This window comes from Oryctolagus cuniculus, chromosome 8, assembly GCF_964237555.1.
Source record: "Oryctolagus cuniculus chromosome 8, mOryCun1.1, whole genome shotgun sequence".
Taxonomy (NCBI): domain Eukaryota; kingdom Metazoa; phylum Chordata; class Mammalia; order Lagomorpha; family Leporidae; genus Oryctolagus; species Oryctolagus cuniculus.
In genome coordinates, this window is record NC_091439.1 from 76,615,509 (window position 1) to 76,638,923 (window position 23,415).

Sequence of the window (23,415 nt, forward strand, 5' to 3'; positions counted from 1 at the left end):
TAGATGATTTGAATTAGATCATCCCCTTGGTATATTCTTAGTTCCCTCTGCATAGACACTGAGTGATGCGAACAGGTTAAACACCCTGACATCCAGAGGCATGCAGGTGAATGGAGCAGGTGGCATGTATGTTGTACATACTCTGCAGCATTTCTCATGAGGGATAAGAACATCTGGTCACTGGTAACTTAACAATGAGAAAAGAAAATCAACCTGGATTGCACTGAGACTACTTTGTGGAAAAAGTAAGATTGAATGGGTAGGAAAATCTTTTAGGTGAATAAAAACATAGGCAAAAACACTGTTGAGACAGAATTGTCTGAAGCTTTTATAACTATAGGAGATTAACAAAAGAAGTGATTGAAAAAGTAGAGTGAGACCAGGTGTAGGGTCTGGAATAGTAGGCTAAGGAATTACTAGTTGTCTGAGTGGTAAATTTGTTTTTAAAGAAGGCATATGGTAGAGGCAGTGTTTGAGGCAGTGCTCTGTAAGCTGGTTGGATGGAAAGATGCTGGGTGCAAAGGAAGATCTAGAAACTAGCAGAGATTGAGGGGATGGCACCAGGGCCCTAACATAGATGGTTGGCAGTGATTTTTTTTTTTAATTGGGTAAAACCTACATCAAATAAAATTTACCCTAGTAGCCATGTTTTTTTTTCTTCTTCTTTATTTGACAGGCAGAGTTATAGACAGTGAGAGAGAGAGACAGAGAGAAAGGTCTTCCTTCTGTTGGTTCACTCCCCAAATGGCCACTATGGCCGGTGCTGCGCCAATCCGAAGCCAGGAGCCAGGTGCTTCCTCCTGGTCTCCCATGAAGGTGCAGAGGCCCAAGCACTTGGGCCATCCTCCACTGCCTTCCCGGGGCACAGCAGAGAGCTGGACTGGAAGAGGAGTAACTGGGACTAGAACCCGGGGCCCATATGAGATACTGGTGCTGCAGGCAGAGGATTAACCAAGTGAGCCACGGTGCCAGTCCCTTGTAACTATGTTTTTTTTTGTTTTGTTTTTTTTTGTTTGTTTGTTTGTTTTTTTTTTTGACAGGCAGAGTGGACAATGAGAGAGAAAGACAGAGAGAAAGGTGTTTCTTTGCCATTGGTTCACCCTCCAATGCTGCCGCGGCCGCCGCACTGCAGCTGGCGCACCGCGCTGATCCGATGGCAGGAGCCAGGTGCTTTTCCTGGTCTCCCATGGGGTGCAGGGCCCAAACACTTGGGCCATCCTCCACTGCACTCCCTGGCCACCGCAGAGAGCTGGCCTGGAATAGGGGCAACCGGGACAGAAACCCGCGTCCCGACGGGGACTAGAACCCGGTGTGCCGGCGCTGCAAGGCGGAGGATTAGCCTGTTGAGCTGCGGCGCCGGCTGTAACTATGTTTTAAGTATACGATTCAGTGGAATTGGCTGCATTGCCATTGTTGGGCAACCATTGCCAATTGTCCAAAACTTTCTCATCCTCCCAAGCAGGAAGTAGTAATGGAATATTAATGCAAGGTGACCAGAGGTGTAAGAAAGAAAATATGAGTAGAACATGGTGGCTAAGAGATAGCGAGAGTAAGAGAGAGCTCAAAGATAATGGTAAAATTTTAGTTCAGGTAACTTGAAAAACAGTGAGAGGTATCAGTACTTGGCTGAAGGCCACACTGCCGGGAGAGCCACAGAGGCAGAGGCGAGCGGGTAGGAAGTTTTGAGACCAGGATGTAGTAGCACCAGGGAGAGCTCCCTGCAAATGTGCTTTGGCAAGGCCCGAGGCAAATCCTGTTCTTTTGGGTTCAGTAATTCAGGTCTTTGCTCCCTGCGTCTAGCATGGTGCCCTTGTTAGCGGTAGGAAGGGACTATCCTCAGCTTTGGGGGACCCTTTCCTGGCTGACAGAGGCTCCTAGCCCACTTCCAGGTGAACTGGGGCTTAGTCCCAAACCTCAGATGCTGTCAAGCTGAGTGGGATCTGATGATCTCCTCGTGGGGGTTTTATTAATTTTCTCTGGGATCCAGAGGAGGAGCCCTAAGATAGTCTTGCTGATAACTGATGATGATGGATATCAAGTTGGGGAGGGCTGGGGGCCCACGTTGTGGTGCAGTGGGTTAATTCACTGCTTGGGATGCCTACATCCCAAATCAGAGTGCTGGTTCAAGTGCTGGCTGCTCCACTTCTGATCCAGCTCTCTGCTAATGTGCATGCGAAGGCAGTGGATGATGGCCCAAGTTTTTGAGCTCCTGCCACCTGGAGCTCCTGGGTTTGACCTGGTCCAGCCCTGACTTTTGAGGCTACAGTGGATGGAAGATCTCTCTCTGTCTCTCCCTCTCTGTCACTCTACCTTTCAGATAAATGAAATCTTTTAAAAAAAATTTGAAAATGGAGTAGAAAGCTGTTAGGATGCCATGATGAGAGGCACCATTAAATGGATCAGGAAAATGAAGGTCAGTGTGGGGCCCACAGGAGTGCATTTCAGTCATCTGTTTAGGCTTCTCAGTGTTTTTATCTTTCTGGCCATGGTTATGTTTGGACAATACTGTAACTGCAAATAGGTCACAATAAACTGATTTCATTTCTTTCACCCCAATTTGAATAATATTTCTATGCCAAGATTTCCCCTAGGTACAATACTTATATTTGGTTTTCAGCTCCTTTATAGCAATTCCTACAAATATTTGATATTTAATATAAGGAAAATGACACTCGGAGTAAGTAACGTGCCAAACAGCAAGCACTTGGAATGTACAGAATTGGGATCTGCCTGACTTCAACCCAAGCTTAATTAATTTATTAGAGAACATTCTCATCTGCTCATTCAGTTTCCAAATGCCCACAACAGCTGGGGCTGAGTCAGGCTGAAGTCAAGATCTGGGAACTCAGTCCAGTCTCCCATGTGGGTGCAGGGCCCCAGCTACTGGAGTCACTTGGGCATCACCTGCTGCCTCCCAAGGGTATCCATTAGCAAGAAGCTGGAGGTAGAAGTAGAATGGGACTTGAACCATTTTTGCAAAAAAATTATTTTTCTTATTGTTCTGGCAGCTGGAAAGCCAAGTTCAGGGTGCTGGTGGAGGTGGTTTCCAGTGAGTTGTCTGTCCGCGTCTGGCAGACGTCACCTTTCCGCTGTGCCCTCACCTGGCCTTCTCTGTGCAGAAGCACTTCTGGTGCCTCGCCCTTCTCAGAGACACCGGCCCCGTCTGGTTAGGAGCCCACATGTATGGCCTCCTCTAATCTTAATTACCTTCTTAAAGGCCCTACCTGCAATATAGTCACCTTGGATATTAGGACTTCAACCTTTGAATTGTGCAGGGACAAAATCCGGTCCATAGCATTGTGCTTTTCAAAATTTGTCCTAATTTGATGAATGTATGAGTGAAAAAAATAAATTAGTTAAAAGCCTGCAGTGGGATGTTAATTAGTTTCTGGGTCAAAAATCATTATTACAGAATTGATTTGTTTTTGTCTTGGAAATCTTTAATGACGTGCCAGGCTGGAAATAAGAATTAGTTTAAGATAAATGACATTTGGGAGGGAAATGGTACTAAGGTGTGTTTTCTTTGCACTTTCTATGTGCTTTTTGTTTAGCATTGGTTCTGCTTGAGATTCTGCTTGTATTCTTTAGTGATAATAATAGGTGCTATTAAGTGATTTCTACTGTTTAGATATCTAACAGATATTTTACTTATCACTTATTTTCTGTGTTTTTTTTTTTTTTTCTTTTTTTTTTTTTTTTTTTTCCAGGCAGAGTTAGACAGTGAGAGAGACAGAGAGGAAGGTCTTCCTTCTGTTGGTTCACTCCCCTAATGGCCTCTACAGCTGGTGCTGTGCCAATCTGAAGCCAGGAGCCAGGTACTTCCTCCCGGTCTCCCATGTGGGTGCAGGGCGCAAGCACTTGGGCCATCCTCCACTGCCCTCCCGGGCCACAGCAGAGAGCTGGACTGGAAGGAGGAGCAACCGGAACTAGTACCCAGCGCCTCAACCGGGACTAGAACCCAGGGTGCTGGCGTCGCAGGCAGAGGATTAGCCAAGTGAGCCACAGTGCCAGCCTATTTTCTGTTTTAAAAAATGTTTATTGGGGGCAGTATTGTGATACAGTGGGTTAATCTGCCTGCTGCAATGCTGGCATCCCATATGAGTGTCAGTTTGAGTCCAGCTGCTGTTCCATTTCCGATCCAGCTCCCTGCTAACATGCCTGGGAAGGCAGCTGATGTGAGCCAAGTACTTAGGTTCCTGTCACCATGAAGGAGACCTGGATGGAGTTCCTGGCCCAGCCCTGGCTGTTGTGGCCATCTGGGGAGGGAACCAGTGGGTGGAAGATCAATCAATCTCTGTCCCTCTCTCCTTATCACTCTGCCTTTCAAATAAATAAATAAATCTTTTTAAAAAGTTAAAAAAATAAAAAATGTTTACTTACTTTTTCACCTACTTGAAAGATAAAGAGAGAGGGAGAAAGTGCGTAAGCAAGTAAGAGACAGAGATCTTTCATCTGCTGGTTCACTTCCTAAATGCCTGTAACAGGCAGGGCTGGGCTGCACTAAAGCTATGGGCCCAGAACTCCATTCAGGCGCCCCAACATGGGTGACTGGGGCCCAAGCACTTGTGCCATCATCTAATACCTCTCAAGACACATTAGCATGAAGCTGGATCCGAAGTGGGGCAAGGAGCCAAGAGCTTCTTCTGGGTTTCCCACGCAGGTGCAGGGGCCCAAGGACTTGGGCCATCCCCTGCTGCTTTCCCAGGCCATAGCAGAGAGCTGGATCAGAGGTAGAGCAGCGGGACTAGAACCAGTGCCCATATGGGATGCTGATGCTTCAGGCCAGGGCGTTAACCCGCTGCGCCACAGCGCCAGCCCCCATTCTGACTACTTTCTAATCACAATTTGCCATTTGCTAGCTGCAATAGTATGGACAAGTTACTTAATACTTTTGTGTTTTAGTGCATTTGTTATCTTTTGCTATATAGCAGTAACCCCCAAATTTACTGGTTTGAAACAATAAACATTTGTTTTCTTGCAGTATCTGTGTATGAAGAATTCAACTTTGCTGGCCGGCGCCGCGGCTCAATAGGCTAATCCTCCGCCTTGCGGCACCGGCACACCGGGTTCTAGTCCCGGTCAGGGCGCCGGATTCTGTCCCGGTTGCCCCTCTTCCAGGCCAGCTCTCTGCTGTGGCCAGGGAGTGCAGTGGAGGATGGCCCAAGTGCTTGGGCCCTGCATCCCATGGGAGACCAGGAGAAGTACCTGGCTCCTGCCATCGGATCAGCGCGGTGTGCCGGCCGCAGCGCGGCGGCCATTGGAGGGTGAACCAACGGCAAAGGAAGACCTTTCTCTCTGTCTCTGTCTCTCTCATTGTCCACTCTGCCTGTCAAAAAAAAAAAAAAAAGGGGGGGGTGCTGTTTATATTTTGGCATTACATCAATGCTTGACAAATTGCTTTTCAATTGTTAAATTGAGGTGAAGGCATTCTGTATTGCAAAAAAAAAAAAAAAAAAAGTGAAGAGGCAACCAACAGAATGGGAAAAAATATTTGCAAACTATGCTACAGATAAAGGATTAATAACCAGAATCTACAATGAGATCAAGAAACTCCACAACAACAAAACAAACAACCCACTTAAGAGATGGGCCAAATGTCAATAGACATTTTTCTCAAAAGAGGAAATCCAAATGGCCAATAGATACATGAAAAAATTTCAGGATCACTAGCAATCAGGGAAATGCAAATCAAAACCACAATGAGGTTTCACCTCACCCCAGTTAGAATGGCTTACATACAGAAATCTACCAACAACAGATGCTGGTGAGGATGTGGGGAAAAAGGGACACTAACCCACTGTTGGTGGGAATGTAAACTGGTAAAGCCACTATGGAAGTCAGTCTGGAGATTCCTCAGAAACCTGAAGATAACCCTACCATTCAACCCAGCCATCCCACTCCTTGGGATTTACCCAAAGGAAATTAAATTGGCAAATAAAAGAGCTGTTTGCACCTCGATATTTATTGCAGCTCAATTCACAATAGCTAGGACATGGAATCTACTTAAATGCCCATCAACAGAAGACTGGATAAAGAAATTATGGGACATGTACTCTATAGAATACTATACAGCAGTCAAAAACAATGAAATCTGGTCATTTGCAACAAAATGGAGGAATCTGGAACACATCATGCTGAGTGAATTAAGCCAGTCCCAAAGGGACAAATATATGTTCTCCCTGATCAGTGACAACTAACTGTGCACCTAAAAGGAAACCTGTTGAAGGGAAATGGACACTATGAGAAACAAAGACTTGATCAGCCCTTGTCCTGACTGCCGAGGAACAGATTACTACTTTATTCCTTTTAGTATTATTTTGTTCTCCTTAATACCATTGGTTGAAATCTTTATTTAACACACAATTATTCTTAGGTGTTTAAATTTAACTGAAAAGTGTTAAAAGAGTGGGAATAAGAGGGAGGAGATGTACATTTTGGGCACATGCTCAATCACACTTGCCCCAAATGATAGAGCTAGAAACGTGCCAGGGGATTCCAATTCAGTCCCATCAAGGTGGCATGTACCAATGCCATCTCACTTGTCAAAGTGATCAGTTTCAGTTCATAATTGATCATGATAGGATTAAGTGTCAAAGGGATCACATAAACAAGACTAGTGTCTGCTGATACTAACTGATAAGAATAAAAAAGGAGAGGACGATCCAACATGGGAAGTGGGATACACAGCAGACTCATAGCATGGCAGATTCCTAAACAGCACTCTGGCCTCAGAATCAGCCCTTAAGGCATTTGGATCTGGCTAAAAAGCCCATGAGAATATTTCAGGCATGGAAAGCCAAAGCACTCTAGCAAAAAAAAAAAAAAAAAAAAAAAAAATGACCTAAGTGAAAGATCTCTGTGAGATCCCAGCAGAAAGAATGGGCCATCAAAGGAGGTACCTTTCTCTGAAGGGAGGAGAGAACTTCCACTTTGACTATGGCCTTGTCTAAGATCGGAGTTGGCGAACTCAAGAGGCTGCCACAGCCTTTGCAGCTCATGACAAGAGCCTTGGGTGATTACTGAAGTCATAAATAACAGTGTCGATTGTTAAATCAACAGGAATCACTGTGCACTTACTCCCCATGTAGGATCTCTGTCCTTAATGTTTTGTACTATGTGAATTAATGGTATAACTAGTACTCAAACAATACTTTATGCTTTGTGTGTCTGTGTGGGTACAAACTGTTGAAATCTTTACTTAGTATATACTAAATTGATTTTCTGTATATAAAGAGAATTGAAAATGAGTCAATGAAGAATGGGATGGGAAGGGGGTGGGAGATGGGATGATTGCAGGTAGGTGGGTGGTTATGGGGGAAAAAAGCCGCTATAATCCAAAAGTTGTACTTTGGAAATTTATATTTATTAAATAAAAGTTTAAAAAAATAGAAAACTTCATGAAGAAAATCGGTACTGTGTCATAGTCATAGTGGGTAAAGCTGCTGCCTACAGTGCTGGCATCCCATATGGGTGCCGGTTCCAGTCTCTGCTGTTTCTGTTCTGATCCAGCTCCCTGCTAATGCACCTTGGAAAGCAGTGGAAAATGGCCCAAGTCCTTGGGCCCCTGCCCCATATGTGGGACCTGGCTCCTGGCTCCTGGCTCCTGGCTCTGGATCAGCTCAGCTTTGGCAGTTGTAGCCATTTGATGAGTGAATCAGTAGATGGAAGACCTCTCTCTCTCCCCTCTCTCTAACTCTTCCTTTCAAATAAACAAATCTTTAAAGCAAAATTAAACAGCAGACTCCTTCTATATCTTTGGCAGGTCTTACATCTTTCCCAGAGAAAATCGATTTTAACTGGTTTAACTGTTGCTTTGTGTGTTTGCTTCCATTTAATAATAGCCTTATAGTGTTGTTGATTGTTAAATTTCAGACATCATCTCATCATTTCTGCTCATAAAATATGTGCAGTTAGCTCTGTTACACTGTCACTTAGTTCAAACAATTTCTTCCAACATTGTTATAACACAGTTCTAGTCCCATTCATGATTAATGTTTGACTTGTTATGAGTGTGTATGTACACATGTGCAGTGTATTTGCTGATGTTAATATTTGGCTTATTTTTTTCTCACATAATTTTCCATAAATCTACCTGCAGGTTTTTTTTTTTTTTTTCCAATTCAAACTGCTCCAACAAATCCATTGTTAACCTTTGTTGGCATTATCAGATGATGCATTTCTGGAGAGGTTCCTCTTTGGATGCATCTTTCTTGTGCTCCCCAACTGGGTCTGTTGCAGGTGTCATCAGAGAGCTCCTTTCCTGCATTTTCTTTCCCTGGAGTCAGTCAGTCAGTCTCCCTCTAAGGTTTTATTTATTTGAGAGGTAGAATTACAGATAGAGGGTGAGACAGAGAGAAAGGTCTTCAGTTTGCTGGTTCATTCCCAAATTGTCGCAATGGCCAGAGCTGGGCTGATCAGGAGTTTCTTCTGGGTCTCCCATGTGGGTGCAGGGGCCCAAGGACTTGGGCCATCTTCTACTGCTTTCCCAGGTCATAGCAGAGAGCTGGATTGGAAGTGGAGCAGCCAGGACACAAACCGGTGCCGATAGGGGATGCCAGCACCACAGATGGAGGCTTGGCTTACTATGCCACAGTGCTGGTCTCTCTCTGGAGTTTCTTATTCATTGTGCTCACTCATGCAGAGAGATAGACCTATCTGCTGGTTCACTCCCCAGATGCCTGCATTAGCCAGGGCTAGTCCAGGCTGAAACTAAGGGCTTAGAGCTCATTCCTAGTCTCATGTGGGTGGCAAGGACCCAAGTATCTGAGCCACCAACTGCTGCCTCCCATTGTCAGGAAGCTGGTTGGAAGCAAAGGAGCCGGGACTCAAAACCTGCATTCTGCTATGGGATGTGGGTATCTCAAGCCACGTCTTAGCCTCTGCCGTTGTATCAAGTGCCTATCCCAAAGCTATTTTAATTCTATGTTTTCTGTGACATGTCTTCACTTTTTCCAGGCTTTTAAAACATTTTCAGCTTTTGTCTTTTTAATAACCAAAATATTCTTCCTGCTTTTCATAGCCCTATTGTTTTAGAGCATTCTGGTCTCATTTTTTTTTTTCCTGAGGATGCTAGCGAGAGTTAACTTCTTCTTGTCTTCCCTCTGTGTTATCTGAGAGCTTTTCTTTGTTTCCCTTTACTGAAACATGCAGTGATTCTTGCCCGTTTTCAGAATAGCATCCTAAGTGGGTCTGGGGGCTTGTCTGCTGGTGTACTTCTTAGGAGAACTAGATAGCAGAAAGGGGGAATGCAGCATTTCATCTGGGGACCCCCAGATGTCAGCCTGTGCAGCAACTGCGCTCCTGAAGAGCAGAGTGGGAGGGAGGTGGGAAGGATGCTTGTTAGTGGGTTCCTTCCTTCTTAGCAGCATTCACTGCTGCTGTTTACTGCTGTGTTCCTCACCTAGTCCTTAGCTACCTCAGGTGTTTGGGAGTTCTTTGATTGTACCCAGAGACCAAGCCTCAGCACCCCACCTGCCAGCCTGCCTGTCTGGGTGCCTGAGTGTGGCAGGGCTCCCTGTGCCTGGCAGCCTGGGGAACAGTCTGTTTTCTGTCTCTTGCATCCACTTCCAAATGTCTCCTGAAATCTCATCTATTTCTGTCTTCTCTGCTGTTCTTTTTCTTTTCTGGCCCTCGGGTGTTTATGTTTTTTAAACATATTTTACATTTATTTCAGTGGAGGCTTGAAGATGAGACAGATGCCTATGATCAATCTGTCTCTTTAAATGAAAATTCTCTCTTGCCTTTTTTTATCCCAGATACTTGATTTTAAATGGGATGGAATTTTATAATGGCATCTGTACAAACAAGACATGAAAGCTAAGTGCCTATGAGTTGTAGCATGTGAGCATTTGATGATTTAGACAGCAAAGGTTTTTCTTAAGAAAACCACCTTACGAATAGGGCCCTTCAAATCAGTACAATGACAAATTGCCAAGAAATCTAATGAATTGACTTGGGCTTGAGCCTTTGGTTCTAGTTTTCTTCATTCTGTGAGGAATTCCTTAGGTAACGTGGAATTAAACCTGTCTTTTGTCTATACTGTCAGGATGTCATTTGTAATGTTTGGAGCTGAGTGGTTTTGCCTTGCAAATGTAACAGTGTCTTGCAAATGTTGGCTGAATTCTGCTTATCAAACAGTGTCATTCCTTAGCCAGTTGGAGCTCCATACAAAGTAGAAAGTCTATGACTTGATTCATTTCCTAGGTTAATTCCATCTTGCTGAGAAGTTTCATTTCTTTTGAAATTATTCAACCCTCATAGATTTCTGTTCCTATGAAAAACAGAATCATTGTATTAAACCCCAAGGTTTAGCCATTTCCATTTTCAATATGCATCTTTTAGGTTTCCTATAGGCAGTGCCCTATATATAAACTATTCTTTAACTTCTAGGTAAACCTAGAGCAGAATTAAAAGGTTGGTGTCTATGTGTCAGCCAAGGTACCTGTCAGATGTTCAAAGCCACTGCTAGAATCAATGGAAAAGGTGGTGCCAGATGCCCAGGTTCCCATGTGTGACTTCTGACGTTTTAGCAGTGTCCCAGTTGGTCTGCCTTCATCTAGATCCATGTGACAGGGGAACCCTTGCATCTGTAATCCCCCCATGACCTCTCAGGTGGTAGGCCCTGATGATGAGATGGTTTTTCTTGGCTGAGTGCATGTATACATCTTTATTTCCCTTCTTGTGGCCTTCAACTCTGAGATAGTATAGAGGGTGGGGTTATGCAGGCTTGGAAAGAAAAGGCATTCCTGAACAAAGTTGTCCTAGGTAAGAGCAGCTAATGTGTCTTGAAACACGTCCTTGAGGGAGTGAGTGCGTGTGTATATGTGAGCATTTGAATGTACTGGTGAGTAATTCTTTTATTGTCGTTTTAATGGGCTATGAGGAGAAAAGATGATAAACTTATTTGAAAGGTGTTCTCTGACTTTTTTTCCCATGCTTGCCTTTTAAGCCAACAGAACTTCTTTTTAACAGGTTTATTGAGATACAAATTATCTAACATAAAATTGACCTGGTAAAGTATATAGTTCAGTAATTTTTAGTTTATTCATAGTGCAACCATCACCACTGCCTAATTTTAGAACATCTTTAGGACACCAAAAAAGCCCTGTTTCCATTAGCAGTCATGGCCCTCCTCCCACTCTTGCTTCCCACCACTTCTGCCCAGGCAAACATTACATCCTGTCTGTATAGATTTGCCTTTTATATACTTTTCACAAAATGGAATCTTGCGGTCTGTGGTCTTTTGTGAGTGGTTTCTTTGACCCAACATAGTGTTCCGAGGCTCATCCGTGTTGCAGCATGTGCCAGAACTGAATTCTTGTTTGTAGCAGACTAGTATTCTGTCGTATGAACACTCAGGTTCCACAATTTATTTATCCATTTACCTGTTGGAAACAACATATGAAATGTTTCTACTCTTTTGCTGTTATAAACGTGTGTGTATAAGTGTTTGGACATATATTTTGATTTCTGTTGAGTAACTACTTTGGAGTAGAATTGCTGGATAGTATGGTAACTTTGACATGGTTAGCATTTTGAGGAAATATTTTTCAAAGTAGCTGTGCTATTTTACGTTCTCACCAGCAATGAATGAAAGTATTTAATTTCTCTATATTGTGCCATCATCTATTCTTGTCTTTTTATTTTAGCCATCTTTATGGTAAATGGGGTAGGATTTTATAATAGCAGGAAGAATTATGAGCTTAAAGAAGAAAAAGAGGAGGTCCAACAGCCCCAAGGTCAAGATGATAATGTCTACTAGGGATTTTAGAATAATGTGGGACCTGGGTAATGTTCTCAGGAAATTCTTCACCTTTTCCCTAATGCTTTTATGGGAGAGGCATCTTATTTGGTTGAGCTGAGAGAGAAGATGACAGTTCAGCCAACAAATGAGTTACAGTAGATAGCTTGGGGCCAGAGTTGTGGCTCAATGGGTTTAGCTACCACCTGTGATGCCAACATCCCATATGAGCACTGGTTTGAGTCCCAGCTGCTGCACTTGCAATCCAGCTCCCTGCTGATGCACCTGAGCAAGCAATGGACGATGTCTCACATAGTTAGGGCCCTGCCACCCATGTAGGAGATGTGGTGAAGTTCTAGGCTCTTGGATTGGAGCTGGCCCTGCCCCTGGTGTTGTGTCATTTGTGGAGTGAACCAGAGGATGGGAGATTCTCTCTCTCTCTCTCTCTCTCTCTCTCTCTCTCTCGTGCCTTTCCCTCCATCTTTGTAACTCTGCTTTTCAAATAAATAAACCATAAAGAAAAGTAGGCAACTTGTGTTAATAGCAGATCAGCCCATGTGAAGTAAATACTGAATGGTGGTTTCAAGAATATCAAGTTGAAGGGATGCCAGATGATTACGTTGCTAACCTCCTGTAGCTCGGCCCTAACTGTGTTCAGCTGCGTTCTGAACACCTGCTGTTCTGAACACACAGAAATAATCAGCCTTTTATACTTGAGTCCATAAACCATGTGAAGCCCTTAAGAGAAAAAAGGGGGGACAAATGGAATAGACATCAATAACTCTGCACCTGATAATTGAGCTCATATGACACCAGATTCACTTACAGACCCCTTCCCGCTGAGCATTTAATCGGTGGTGCCTAGAAAAGAAGTGGTGATAATATGATTTCCACTGAATGTGCACAGGAGCTGTACCTTGCCCACTTAATATAACGTTAGATTTATGGATAAAGCCAAGTTTTATTAGTTGGGATATTGCATTGTGGGAGGTGCCCCTGCCTGTGTGCCATGATTGCTTTTCTCACTCTCCTGTGTGCTTGCTTTCTCCCACAAGCAGTTTGTTCAGCTGTTAAAGGCTTGTGTTTAACATCTAACCTAGATATGAGCTCCCAGTTTTGAAATACAAGTGGATTGTTGTACATTTGTCTTAAATCTTTTCATTTATGCCACCAGTCCCCACTGACAAGCATTCAGGAAATAGCTACAAAACAAACTTGATTTGCTGCTGTTTTTGTATCCTCAGGAGTTTGTTTTTGGTTATGGGACTGACAGGTCAAGTGTCTGTTGAATCTTTGTTCTTCACGCCAGCCTCTGCTCTTGCTCAAACAAGACCTTCCTGGAAGCAGGAGTTTCCTTGTAAATATGGGCTCATTTGGCAGTGAATATACGTCTGTGCCTTGCAGATCTAATCAGAAGGTTTATAGTTTCATTAATGATGTTTAAGAATAGACTGTTACTTATTAATTTTTATTAGTCGCTTTATCGTGCCGTCGTCCTTTGAGAAATACTTGTGGGGCCTTTGAGAACTTTGTCACAGGTTGTGAGAGGTCTGTACGAAGCTGAACTTTTTGCATAGGAAAACGTTGGTTCCGTGTGTTTTGTTGTCTCTGAGTTCTCATCACTCTGAGGGAATGAGTTCACCCCTGGATGTGAAAAGCAGAGGCAAAACCCAGTATGATCAGGTTCGCCGACATTTCATTATTGTCCCCCTATTCTGTGAATACATATTTAGAAACAAATAGAATTTGTGTTTTGCTTATTCTCATGTCGCTAGTAGAACATTTTTGCCCAAATACTTTTTTGGCTTTTATTAAAATGATATCCCCCAGAACCTGAGAGATGCCCACTGCGGGGGTGGGTATTTGGCTCAGTATTTAGGACACTGCTTGGGACATCCACATCCCATGTAGACGTGCTGAGGTTCAAGTCCCAGCTCTGCTTCTGAGTACAGGTTCCTGTTACTGTACACCCTGGAAAGCAGTGGTGATGGCTCAAGTAGCTGGGTCTCTGCCACCCACGTAGGCAACCTAGATTGAGTTCCAGAGTCCTGTCTCTGGCCTTGCACAACTTCCAGCTGTTGTGGGCATTTGGGGAGTGAACCAGCAAATGGTAGATCTCTCTCCCCTTCTCTTTCTCTCTCTTTCACTGTCTCTTTCTCTTTGGGGAACAAAAAGCTTCTTATCCCCTACTACTCAAGGATTTTGTCTCAAACAGTGCTAGATGCTGTGTACTATACTAACAGCTAACTGTGAAAGAATATGCAGGTAACAGCGTCGCTGTGAGGCCAGACAGCTTGGATCTGAATGGCAGCTCAGCTATTTGGTGGCTGTGTGAACAGGGAAAAGTTTCATAATTTCCCTGTTTCAGTCTATTTGGCTCTAATAGGACCTGTGGTAGGTTCCTATTTCTGCCTCAGTGATACTGCTTATCATGAACTTAGTGGCTTAAAATGATACTGATTTATCATCTCACAGTTGTATGGGTGAGAAGCAGGTAGGCTCAGCTGAGTGTTCCACTCCAGTTCTCTCAAGGCCAAAATCAAGGTGACAGTCAGGCTGGGCTCTCCCTAACTCACTCATGTTACTGGCAGAATTCAGTTCTGTGCAGTCGTAAGGCAAAGGTCCCTGTTGCCTCTCTGGCTTGCGAACTTCTAGAACCAGCCAGTTTTTTTAGTCTTGTGACCTCTCTCCATCTGCAGTGTCTGCCACAGCTCATTGTGCTATCTGAGTTTTCACAAATCCTTTGGTAAGACTCAATGAAGGGGGTGGGGGAGGGCGGGAATTACTTCCATCAGTCTGTCCCCGTGAGGATAAATATTTTGGTTGTTTAAATGGTTGACCTTCTCAAGGCTCTAAGCTGTATCATGATAGAGATTAGCAATTTGCCAGTTGTTGATTATTTTTTCTTTCTCCCTGAGGCTAAGATTAAAAGTGCAGTGTAACTCCACAGGCGTAGGAAAATCAAGGCAGCTGACTGACAAGCACTAGGATAAATGTCAGGATGAGAGTTAGATGCTATTCTGTGATACAGGTACAGCATGCCAGTAGAGCCTAATCTTTTTATAATGATAGCAAATATTTGTCACATGGTTCAATGTTTGCTACTTAACCTGGCACAAAAGTATTTATGGCCTTCAAGTGCTAAGTAGATTTCTCTGCACACTACATCCACTATGCTGGTTGTATATTTGAGATTGAGTAATGGGCCAAAGTTAGCCCACAACAAAGGAAAGCATTCATGCAACCTTGAAGAATTTGGAAGGACAATTTTCATGAGTGGAGAAAGGAGTTCAAGAAGAGTGTTGTTCCAGGAAATGGTGACTTTCCTTTATGAATCATTGTTGCCATCTGCAAAATTTTACTAAAACATTTGGACTCAGGAATTATCACGTTATTCTAATTTTTATTCCAATGGAATTCTAGAAAAAATGGCCAAGTTAAAGCACTTAAAATGCATCCGTTTATCTGCAGAGGTGCAGTTTCCTTCTGTTTCTGAGGCCTGTGTGGGGAAGTTCATTGCTGAATGTCCTTAACCTGTGTCAGCCAAACGGGTCTTTTCTTGCTGTTAAATGCTGTCGGTAACGTGGTTCCTTCATAACACCCAACCCAGCTAGTTCTGTAGGTGACCTCATTCCGCAGTTCTTTAGAATATATTTGAAGAATATATGCTCCTTTATTCCTATGCTAGTGTGTCTTACTGTGTGCCTTAAAACTGTGGGTCATTCTATTAAAGTGATTTCCTGATCACCATTCATATACAAGACACTGGGGATTTAAAAGATGGTTAAAACTCAGCCTCCAGCTTCCCTCTCCCCCTCCCCTTCCCTCTCCCTCTCCCCTTCCCCCTCCCTCTTCTCCTACCTCTCCCCCTCCCCTTCCCCCTCCCTCTGCCCTTCCCTCTCCCCATCCCTCTCCCTCTGCCCTTCCCTCTCCCTCTGCCCTTCCCTCTCCCCTTCCCTCTCCCTCTCCCCTTCCCTCCCTCCCTTCCTCACTTATTTACTTGAAAAGTTAGAGGGAGAGAAAGATCTTCCATCCACTGGTTTACTCACCAAATGGCTGCAACAGCTGGCATTGGGCCAAGCCAAAGCCAGGGGACTGCAACTCCATCTGGGTTTTCTATATGGGTGGCAGGGCCCCAGTCACTTGGGCCATCTTCCACTGCTTTCCCAGTAGCATTAGCAGGGAGCTGGACTGGAAGTGGAGCCGCTGAGACTTAAACCTGTGCCCTAGCTTCCAGCTTTGAAAGAGCTTACGTTGCCAATTTGTGGATGTTCAACTGTACTTACAGAATACATTCTCAGTAAGGCCTTCTTGACAGTCCTGCTTATACTCACAACTACCAGCCCTCACCAGAGTTCCTCCAGCAGGTTACTTGATTTACTACTTAATGTCTCCCCTGCCCCATGAGTGTAGGCATTTCTGTTTGTAAATATACAATAGATGTATCCCAAAGCTGCAAATGGTGCCTGGCTTGGAGTGATCACTCATTTGCTGATGAACATTTCATACCTGTATTTTTCATGTATAAGACCACTTTCATGTGTAAAACAAAAAGGACACATGCAGACTATATCCAGAACCCACCTGTTCCTACCACTCGCCTTTGTGCAGTCCATCCAAGCACCAGTTTCTCTTCTGGGCTGTCTCCTTTGTCCCCTCACTGGTCTTCCTGCTTTCAACCGTGCCTCCTGCAGTCTAGACCTGGCACAGTATCTGAAGTGGCTCTTAAATCAGATTTTATCTCCCCACCACTTGAACCCTTATCCCGGGAAAAAGTAGAGAGAGAGACCATGGCATCTAACATAAGTGTCACGGTTTGTGCTTTGCCTGTCTGCACTATCGCCTGGTCACCAGCACATGACTGGCCTCCCCCTCATGACCGTGGTACATGTGTGCCCGTTCCTCTGCCTGGCACACACTTCCTCTTCCCCTTAGCTCTGCTCGGTTGTAGGGTGTCAGAGGGGCCTTCCCTGATCCTGAAGGGTGAATACCATCTTGCACCCTGGCATCACTCTTTACTTCCCTGCCATATCTTTCTTCACAGGACTCAGGGGCTTTGTGTTCATATATATCACAGTTTATGTGATTAACGCCTGTCTACACCTTGCTTAAGAGTATGTTCCTAAAAGCATGGAGTTTGATTTGTTCAGTGCTCTTTTCTATCCCTGGTGTTTAAGACACATGGGATGTATTCAATAACTATCATACCATAGTGTCTAATACACCAAAATAGAAGCATTGCTAAGTCTTTTTTTTTTTAAATAACATTGTGAGATCTTGAAGCCATCGTTATTTTCAATATAAAGACAAGAACATGAATGAATGAGGGCTTATTTATTATATTCAGGTAAAGGCAAATCAAAAAACAATGCAAGTCGTAATAAAGTCATTATAGGTTGAGCATCCCCATCCCAAAGATTTGAAATCCAAAGTGCTTTAAAATCTGAAATTTTTGAGCTCCAACTCGATGCCCACAAGTGGAAAATTTCATGCCTATTGCCATAGATGGGTCACAGCCAAGCACAGGTGAACTGAAAATACTATATAAAATTATCCTTAGGCTACATGTATGAGGGTTTCCAAAAATAAATGGATTTGGGTTTTAGTCTTGAGTCCCTCCCTCAAGATATCTCATTTATGTACATATTCAAAAAATCATTTAATTTTTTTAAAGCGTGGAGAAGGGGGGAAAAAAAGATATTTTCTATCCACTGGTTCATTCTCCAAATGGTTGCAACTGCTGGAGCTGGGCTGATCTGAAGGCGGGAGCCAGGAGCTTCTTCCAGGTCTCCCACATGGGTTCAGGGCCCCAAAGACTTAGGCTGTCCTCTGTTGTTTTCCCAGGCTCGTTAGTAGGGAGCTGGATTGGAAATAGAGCAGCAGCGACTCAAACCAGCACCCATTTGGGATGCCGGTGCTACAGGTTGTGGCTTTAAACCACTGTACCACAGTGCTTGCCCCCCACTCCCAAATATTTTTTTTAAATTCTGAATCTGAAATACTTAGGATATCAAGCACTTTGGATAAGAGATCTTCAACCTGATTCATGAACTTTTTTTCTTGCAAATGTCAGAAGGCATTTTCTAATAAGCACATTTATTTATTTGTAAAGACTTAGTTGTATTTATTTGTAAAGACTTAGTTGTATTTATTTGTAAAGACTTAGTTGTATTTATTTGAAAAGCAGACTTACAAAAAGAGGAGACACATGCACACACGGAGAGGGACGAGGGAGAGGGAGAGGGATTCCATTCACTGATTCACTCCCCAGATGGCCGCAACAGCCAGGGCTGAAGCCCGGCACTTCATCCAGGTTTCCCATGTGGGTTCCAGGGCCAAAGCATCTCTACTGCTTTCCCAGGCACATTACAAGAGAGCTGGATGAGACATGGACCAGCTGAGACTTGAACTGGCGCCCATGTGGCATGCATAGTCTCAGGCAGTGGCTTAACCTGCTATGCCACAACACTAGCCCTGAAGAAGCACATTTTTAGCAGCACTGCCTCCATTTGTGGCACCTTGCACGTTCTTCCACAAGCTTCCTCTGAAGACGTTGAGCCATTACTGTTCTCACACAAAGCAAATCATGTGTGCAGGAACGCTGCAGCCTGGCAGTAATGGTGGTGGTTACCACACATACCTGGAACTGCAGTACAAATTATGTATTTGCAGTATGTAAGCACATAATCAGTAAGAAGTGAGGTGAGAAATGGCATGCTAATAAATTAAGGTATTAAGTCTTTGAACAAGGATTCAGGAAGTAAATTATAAATATTTGAGGTTCAAATATGAGTGTACTGCTGTCAGAGCCGCTGATGAAGATCCCCAAATCCTTGCCCAGTGGGTGACACATGAACCCATCTTCTAACACAGGATATGTGAATAACTTGGGTAGAAGGAGGCAGATGCAATACATTTCTTTCTCAGTGACTTTTGTCTGCTGAGAACATGTGAGTAGTGACTCTTCCGTTGATGCTGTAAAGGATTTTGTGTCATTTTGTTAAACTTGAAACTTTTGTATGTCCATCTCCCTTCCCATTACTCATTAATTTTTTCCTAGAAATACTGTTTATTGCATTTCAGAAATTGGAAGCAAATGATAAAAGTACTGCTTTTCCAAAGGTGGTATTGTTGTAAATTCATAGCTATCTTGAATATTTGTCTTACTTGATCTGGAAGCTTCCCATATGGCCTGCCTTAGGGTTTGGGGTTCATTTCAAAGTCATTTCCAAGAAGCCCATTTTCCAGACTGTTGGTATGCCATTGCTTGTAGCTTGAAGTGCTGGGCATTAGGTCACAAATTTATTTACTTGAAAGAGAGAGGGAGATCTTCTCTCTACTAACTTATTCCGTCAAATACCTGCAACTGCTGGGGCTGAGCCAGGCCAAAGTCAGAAGTCTGGAACGCAGTCTGTCTCCCTCGTGGGTGGTAGGGACGCAAGGACTTGAGGCATCACCTGCTGCCATCCAGGGGGCATGTCAGCAGGAAGCGCTCTGATAGAGGATGTGGCATCCCAAGCATCATTTTAACCACTGTGCCAAATATCCACCCCTGAATCACAGTTTTAAACAGATTACACACCCTTGAAAGCATGCAGACCCACTTTGAATCAGTCACCATTGAGAAAAAGCAAAATTATATTTTCTCTTGGTTCATATTTTTTTTTTAATTTAAAGACATGAGAAATGGGTAGTCTTCAGTGGGTTTTTAATCCTTCTGGTTGTTTCCATGTCTTTTATTTCCCTGCTAGTTATACTCATAGAGCAGTGGAAAATGATGTCCTCATCAGCAATGCCGCTGAGTCACATAGGTGGTGGGTAGTGGAGCTGGAATCCCCACCCAGGAAGTGATTCCTCAGCCTGTGCTCTGTAGACACTCAGGTCACTGTGCATGACTCTCTGCATGTGTTCTGTGTTCTCACTTCCTGCCATGGCACCACGTTGTGCTGTATTTTGCAACACTAACTAATCCTCTTCCTTTGTATCTCATTTGCCTCTCTTCTGTTTCTTATTCATTTGACTGCTAAAGCCGGCTTATCTAAGGCATCTGATTTGTGTATTAATTATCATTGGATTAGACTTCAATCTCCTAGGCATCTGTGAAAGGATAGACTGACTATCCCCCTCAGCTGTTCACTATTAAAAATGTGCTGTCTGGTACAGAACAACAAATTAAACTTAAGTTAGTAACTTTATTTAAGCCTTGGCAAAAGCAATCCAGAAAACTGAGGTGAGCTTAGTGTGAATTTTTGGCTAAGTATTGAGCTTTTGTATGAGAGTCACATAGGGAATTCTGAACTATGCAAGTGCCCTCTTATCTGTGGGGGCTGGTTCATGACCCCCAGTGGATGCCTGAAATCTCCAGGAGTATTGAACCTTATGTCTGCTCATGGGTATGAATTTCAAAATGTTCGCACCAAAATAATTTCTCTCTTCATTTCTTTTCCCATGAACTTTTTGAAGTACCTTGTACTATGTTTTTCATCTACATGCATACCTATTATAAAGTCTAATTTATAGGTAGGCGCAGCCCGATATTAACCACAAGAGTAACAAAATAGAGCAACGAGAGTATTATACAATATTAAAAGTTATGTCAAATATGAATTCTTTCTGGAATTGTTCATATCATATTTGGGACCACAGTTGACCACAGGTGATTGAAACTGCAGAGAGTGATAGCTGTGCATGAATGGGCGTATGTAGAACACGTTTGGCAGTGAGCACATTTTGCATTTTCATGCTTGTTGGAGAGTGGCAAGGCCCACTGAATTTGGGATGTTTGTGGTAGTCAGAGGGCCTCCCGCAGTGGGGTTTTGTAGTAGGGGAGAGGAATGGGCTCTGCTTGGAATGTAGTGGGGAAGTGTGGGAAATCGTTACCCAGAGCAGAGTGGGGTGGGGCCATTCAGTGGATGGGAATGACTAAGAGAAACACCAGGGGAAAGGGGTGTGTGGCCAAACTGACCCAGCAGGGTCCTGCCTAGAGGCGGGCTGAGGTGGCTACTGGGAGAGGGCAGGGGCTGGGGGAGTGTGAATGATTTGGTCAGATATCAAGGGGGGGACCTTCTGGCTAAAATGACTGCAGAATTCTTCTAACATTTTGAAGCTATGCCCCATAGATAAACTTCTTTTTAAAACTTTTATTTAATAAATATAAATTTCCAAAGTACAACTTTTGGATTATAGCAGCTTTGTCTCCCCATAACCTCCCTCCCACCAACAAACCATCCCATCTCCTACTCCTCTCCCATCTCATTCTTCATTCATTTTTAATTATCTTTATATACAGAAGATCAACTTAGTATATACTAAGTAAAGATTTCAACAGTTTGCACCCACACAGACACACAAAGTATAAAGTACTGTTTGAGTAGTAGTTTTACCATTAATTCAAATAATACAACACATTAAGGACAGAGATCCTACATGGGGAACAAGTGCATAGTGACTCCTGTTGTTGATTTAACAATTGAAATTCTTATTTATGACACCAAGGATAGACTCTTGAAGATATGCCCCAAACAGGATCAAGATGAAAAAGATCTCCAAGTAGATTTTGGCCTGACTAGACTTGGACCAAGAAGAGAGTCCTTTTTTCATATTAAAATGTTAGGGCCCATGTAGAAGCACAACCGGCTAAGGCCCCTGCGACCCTGCATCTCATATGAGTGCTGGTTGGAATCCTGGCTGCTCCACCTCTGGTCCAGGTCCCTGCTAATGTGCCTCAGAAAGATGCTGAAGATGGTCCAAATACTTGGACCTCTGTACCCACGTGGGAGACCTGGGTAGAGTTCCAGGTTCCTGGCTTCAGCCTGAGCCAGCCCCAGCCATTGTGGCCATTTGGGGAATGAACTCCAGGGTAGAAGATCTTTCTCTGTCTCTCCCCTGCCCTCTCTGTCACTCTGCCTATCAAATAAGTTTTTTTTTTTTTACACAAAGATTAAAAACTGTAGGAATCTGACATTTTCTCCTATTATCTCTGTGCACAGTGTCCTGAGGCTAAATTTAGTGTCCCACAATGATCCTGGAAGGCCTCTGCCATTGAATTTTATTCAACCAAAAGAGTTCTTGTTGACAACTTGATGCCATATATCAGACAGAAGAGCCTGCTATTGATTACAAATTTACCATTTTTTTAATTTGTGCAAGAAACCACAAAATTGAAACATAAACCCGTTTATACCCTAAATGGAACTCAAGATTTTTAGGATTTCTTGAATAACTCCTTAACATAAAAAAATAAAAATAAATAAATGTCAGGTGCTCAAGGCCTAGCACAGTCTCCAAGGAATTTTTTTTTTTCTGGATAAAAAGTTAGGCTGACTTAGACCTGTGAAATATGACTGAAAGCATTTCTTGTTCCTTTTCTTCTTCCAGGTGGCAGGAGCGAGACGCAGGAGAGCAGCTTGCGAGACTTACTGAAGGAGCTGCCGGAGCCCCACTACTGCCTCCTCAAGTACCTCTGCCACTTCCTGAGGCAAGTGGCCCAACACCACGCGCAGAACCGCATGAACGTCCACAATCTCGCCACCGTCTTCGGGCCGAATTGCTTTCAGTAAGTGCGTGGAATGCTGCTGCCAACATCCTCGTGTCTGCTTTTCTGTTGACTACTGTCTGACGTTGCTGGGATCCAGGAGCGTATTTCAGTCTGAAAAATAATCCAGCTTAAGCCAAAGGAGTTCCATCCTGCCTTTGGGTGTTTTCGCATTGCTGCCCTCCCAGTTTTGAGGAAGGCCAGTAAGCCTTTGTAGGAAACCACAGTTCATAATCATTAAAATAACCTCTTTCGGATTGTGGAACCAAGTTTTACTTTGTACTGAAAGGGCCTTTATAGAAATCTGAAATGTTGATCAGCAGAAAAGGGAGGAGTAAGCTATAGTGAGTAATTTGTTAATAATTATAAAGCTCAATTGCCTGTCCAAGAAAAATGTAACCCCAGCTCCTTTATTTTCTAGAAGTGAACTAGTCTGCTTTGGTCACTGCTATGTCCCTAAGCACCAGAACTTTCATAAAACTTCTGTTTCTCTCTCCCTGTTACTCTGTAAAGCTCTTCAGTTGGTGATGCAAGAAAAATGATCTTTGCAATCCAGCTTTTAACTCTCAGGTTAATCCCCTCTGATACCAAAAATGTTCCTTCTTGTTAAAGGGAGAGACAGACCGACATACAGACACTGAGAGACTCATATTGTAAAAGCTCCCAGAAATTCCTGTCTTTGTTGTTGTTGTTGTTTTGGTTGTTGGTAATGTATCTGCGTCTCCACTCCATTAATCTTCAGGCATTTAATTGCCCAGAACTAGTGTCGCTTTCTGAGAATGACTAAGGATGGGTTCTGCTAGCCTTACAGATCTGGGTCATTCACTGCCTAGCGTAGGGGAAGTTCTATCTTACTGACTGTCCTGTTTGTAACTTTAGTGATGTTCATTTTGAGGAAATGGTATTCCATAGGACATGTCATGGTCTCATGATTAAACATCTCAGATACAGAGTCCACTAATTTCTTATATTATTCAGTAGCTCTGTAATAGTGAAAAGTCTATATTTGTTCTTTTTATAAATTTTCAAAAAATTTCATGGGGGTGGGGTAATAGTTACATACACACACATACTTTCCATCACTGGTTCACTCCAGATGCCTGTAGTAGCTAGAATTGAGCCAGGCTGGAGCCAGGAGCTC

The 23,415-nt window shown here is 43.4% G+C and overlaps 1 protein-coding gene across 7 annotated transcripts in view; it reads left to right on the forward strand.

Annotated features, from left to right (window-relative positions):
- Positions 1-23,415, forward strand: part of FAM13A (family with sequence similarity 13 member A) — a 388,478-nt gene that overhangs the window by 80,783 nt on the left and 284,280 nt on the right. For all 7 annotated transcript variants that reach the window (XM_070047870.1, XM_070047871.1, XM_051819564.2 and 4 more), the window contains one exon: positions 22,118-22,295. In XM_070047870.1, the coding sequence (XP_069903971.1) occupies positions 22,118-22,295 (178 nt within the window). The remainder of the gene's footprint in view (positions 1-22,117; positions 22,296-23,415) is intronic.